General features: G+C 36.6%; 1 protein-coding gene across 1 annotated transcript; it reads left to right on the top strand.

Annotated features, from left to right (window-relative positions):
• Window positions 1-574: 574 nt before the first annotated feature.
• On the top strand, window positions 575-2,065 carry LOC143567493 (small ribosomal subunit protein eS6). The gene is made up of 6 exons (XM_077053899.1): window positions 575-593; window positions 663-727; window positions 1,130-1,187; window positions 1,270-1,378; window positions 1,453-1,725; window positions 1,818-2,065. The coding sequence occupies exons 1-6, from the start codon at window positions 588-590 to the stop codon at window positions 2,054-2,056; spliced, it is 750 nt and encodes a 249-aa protein (XP_076910014.1). The 5' UTR covers window positions 575-587; the 3' UTR covers window positions 2,057-2,065.
• Window positions 2,066-3,164: the final 1,099 nt, after the last annotated feature.

The following is a 3,164-nucleotide window of genomic DNA, read 5'->3' on the forward strand; positions in this document are numbered from 1 at the left end:
TGATTTGCATATTCAAATAACCGATTACTTCGGTTTCGGTTTGGGTTTCGCCTAATAACCGAACCGAACAGTGCTCAGCCCTAATACCAGTAAACAAATATCTCGAAAGAAAAAGTTAGTTTTTAGGTATAGCGACTCTAACATGAAGCCTTATTAGACAAAGGTTAAGAGAAAATAAATCTAAGAAATGTAAATTTCCAGGTTCATAATTCGGGTATATATATTTCTAATAAACGGGTACGTGGTTCAAGTAATCGGGTCATGTATCACCTAGTCTCAGATATCCATACACATAAAAAAGGTTAATACTACTCTCATATCGGACCCAACCCAAAAAACCGTCGGGGTTTGGATATACCCGTCCAAGATGTTTTGGGTATATGCTCCGATATCGGTAAAATGTAAATAATTTCGGACTTCAATAAATCATACGAAGTTACGAACGAACATACTAAAGTAATGAAGCCCAGTGGGCCGAACAAACAAAGTGAGTAAAACAAATCGCGTATATGGCATCAGTTTGTTTGTACAGAAACCCTAATTCTTCTAAAAACTCTTCAAGCTGATTACCATCCTCGCGGCTGAAGATGAAGGTTACTATCTCAAACCCTAATTAAATTAAATTAATTGCAGTAGATTAATCTTCGTTCAATATGTTGTAGTTCAACATTGCAAATCCAACAACTGGATGCCAGAAGAAGCTCGAAATTGACGATGACCAAAAGCTGTAAGATTTTGTTCTGTATATTATTATGTTTGGCTTGTATATTAATTAGGTTTGATTCGAAGCTTTACATTTCGTTGTGCTATTAAAAATCTAAACGCTCTTTTTAATAATTTCTAACGCGTGTCTTTGTGATTAAAAGTACTTTGCTGTAATAGATAGCCTAATAGAGTTTTTAAAAACTTCTGGTTATGCAAGCAATCAAACAGTTAATTGACACAGACATCTTTACATTATTAGAGTTTCTGTTCACTTTTAACTATTACTTTACATTAAATAAGTTGCTTTTCTTAGTGGTATTTTTGATCTTGGAAATGGTAATTAACTGAATATCATTTTATTCATGTTGCCCTCTAACTAAGATTTTGGGGCTCAAGGAAACTAATCACTATGCGTTTCGTACAGTCGGGCGTTTTTCGACAAGAGGATTTCTCAGGAAGTCAGTGGAGATGCGCTTGGAGAGGTAATGCTTGCATCATTCTAGTATCTTTTATTATTTCTTTTTTAAAATTATATTTGTAACTTTATTCTTATTTTGATTACAGGAGTTCAAGGGCTATGTGTTCAAGATCATGGGAGGATGCGATAAGCAAGGTTTCCCAATGAAGCAGGGAGTGCTAACTCCAGGGCGTGTTCGTCTTTTACTTGTTCGAGGTTACTTAGCAACAACCATTTATAATATATATTTTGTTGTTAATTTACTAACAACCTTAAGTTTTGTGTTTTAGGTACTCCATGCTTCAGAGGTTACGGTAGGCGTAACGGTGAACGCAGAAGGAAGTCTGTTCGCGGATGCATTGTGAGCCAAGACCTCTCAGTTTTGAACTTGGTCATTGTCAAAAAGGGTGAAAACGACCTCCCGGGGTTGACTGACGTTGAGAAACCAAGAATGAGGGGTCCCAAAAGAGCTTCAAAGATCAGGAAGCTTTTCAACCTTTCAAAGGAAGATGATGTCAGGAAGTATGTCAACACCTACAGGCGTACATTCACAAACAAAGCTGGTTAGTTCGTTTATCTTTTTCATTCGTTCTTATCAGTGTTGGCTTGTTGGGTCAGGTCAACTAACGGGTCTGCTTTGTAATTGTTATTACAGGGAAGGAAGTGAGCAAGGCACCCAAGATTCAGAGGTTGGTGACACCATTGACTTTGCAAAGGAAGAGGGCTAGAATTGCTGACAAGAAGAAGAGAATTGCAAAGGCTAAATCTGAGGCTGCGGAATACCAGAAGCTGCTTGCAACAAGGTTGAAGGAGCAGAGGGAGAGGAGAAGTGAGAGTTTGGCAAAGAAGAGGTCCAGGTTGTCTGCTGCTTCTAAACCGTCTATTGCTGCTTAAACTTTGCTGGTAGTGTTATGAACTCTTTCAGGATAATGAGTGAGACTTGGTTTTGATACCTTTTTGTTATACGTTTATTTGACTGATTTTCGCGCATTAAAGTTTTTGGCATTATGGTCTACTTTATGGCGTATTGTACTGTTTACTGATGATGTGTGCTACATAGTTTATGTGTTTTGAAGTATTTTGTCAAGTTTTCTTCTTCTACATGGAAGCGTTGAAGTTTTATGATAAAATTTTGCAGTCTTCGATGGTTATAAATCTTAAGTTCTCATCTTGGCTTTTAACTGAGTTTATAAATATATGGTTTAACATTTAGGGTATATTTGGTTGGAGGTAATGGAGTGAAGGAGGAATGGAATGGGAGAAGGAATGGAGTGGACAAGAGAATGAAATGGATAATTACCATTCCTTTGTCTTGTTTGGTTAACCTATATGAAATCAATTATTAATTTTTATTGTTTGGTATCTAAAAAAATTTTTGTAGAAATGAATTAGAAATAATAAAAAACTCATATCTCAAAATACTTTTTAACCCAAAAAAAAACAAAAAACCCTACAATGGGGACGGTGGTAGCTCCGGCGACGAAAATGGTGGTAGCGGTGGCGATGGTGGTGTCGGCGGAGTTGGTGGTGTTGCCAATGATAGTGGTGGTGGTGGTTGTTAGGTGGTAGTGTTGTGAGAAAGCAGGGTGGAGGAGGAATTGAATGAAAAAAAAAAGAGTTGGTGGTGTTGCCAATGGTGGTGGTGGTTGTTAGGTGGTAGTCTTGTTGAGAAAGTAGGGTGGAGGAATGGAATGAAAAAAAAAGAAAGAGGTGGGAATGAATGGTTTTGATTGAATGAGATTTCATATGTAATAGATGATTTCATTCCATTAAGCAACTAAACACCACTTTTTTCGTTTCCACGTAATAAATCATTCCATTCCTACTGTCATTCCTGCATATCAAACTATACCTTAAGCATAAAAAGGCTATTCCATGATATTTGTAGAACAAACAATGTTGTTTTACAATTTTTGTGAGCAGTCATTTATTGTGCTTACATGATTATAAATTTTAGTATAAAGTTGGTACCTTGTCGGTAATGTATAAGCATAGATAATTT

The sequence above is a fragment of the Bidens hawaiensis genome, unplaced genomic scaffold, assembly GCF_021521415.1.
Source record: "Bidens hawaiensis isolate Kalapana, Puna unplaced genomic scaffold, B.hawaiensis_p1.1 tig00023408_1, whole genome shotgun sequence".
Taxonomy (NCBI): Eukaryota; Viridiplantae; Streptophyta; class Magnoliopsida; order Asterales; family Asteraceae; genus Bidens; species Bidens hawaiensis.

Bases quoted from the DNA above. Each gene is read 5' to 3' on its own strand.
- LOC143567493 (XM_077053899.1), top strand. The intron at 1,379-1,452 runs GTTACTTAGCAA...TTTGTGTTTTAG, and splicing joins TCGTCTTTTACTTGTTCGAG to GTACTCCATGCTTCAGAGGT. The intron at 1,726-1,817 runs GTTAGTTCGTTT...TTGTTATTACAG, and splicing joins TACATTCACAAACAAAGCTG to GGAAGGAAGTGAGCAAGGCA.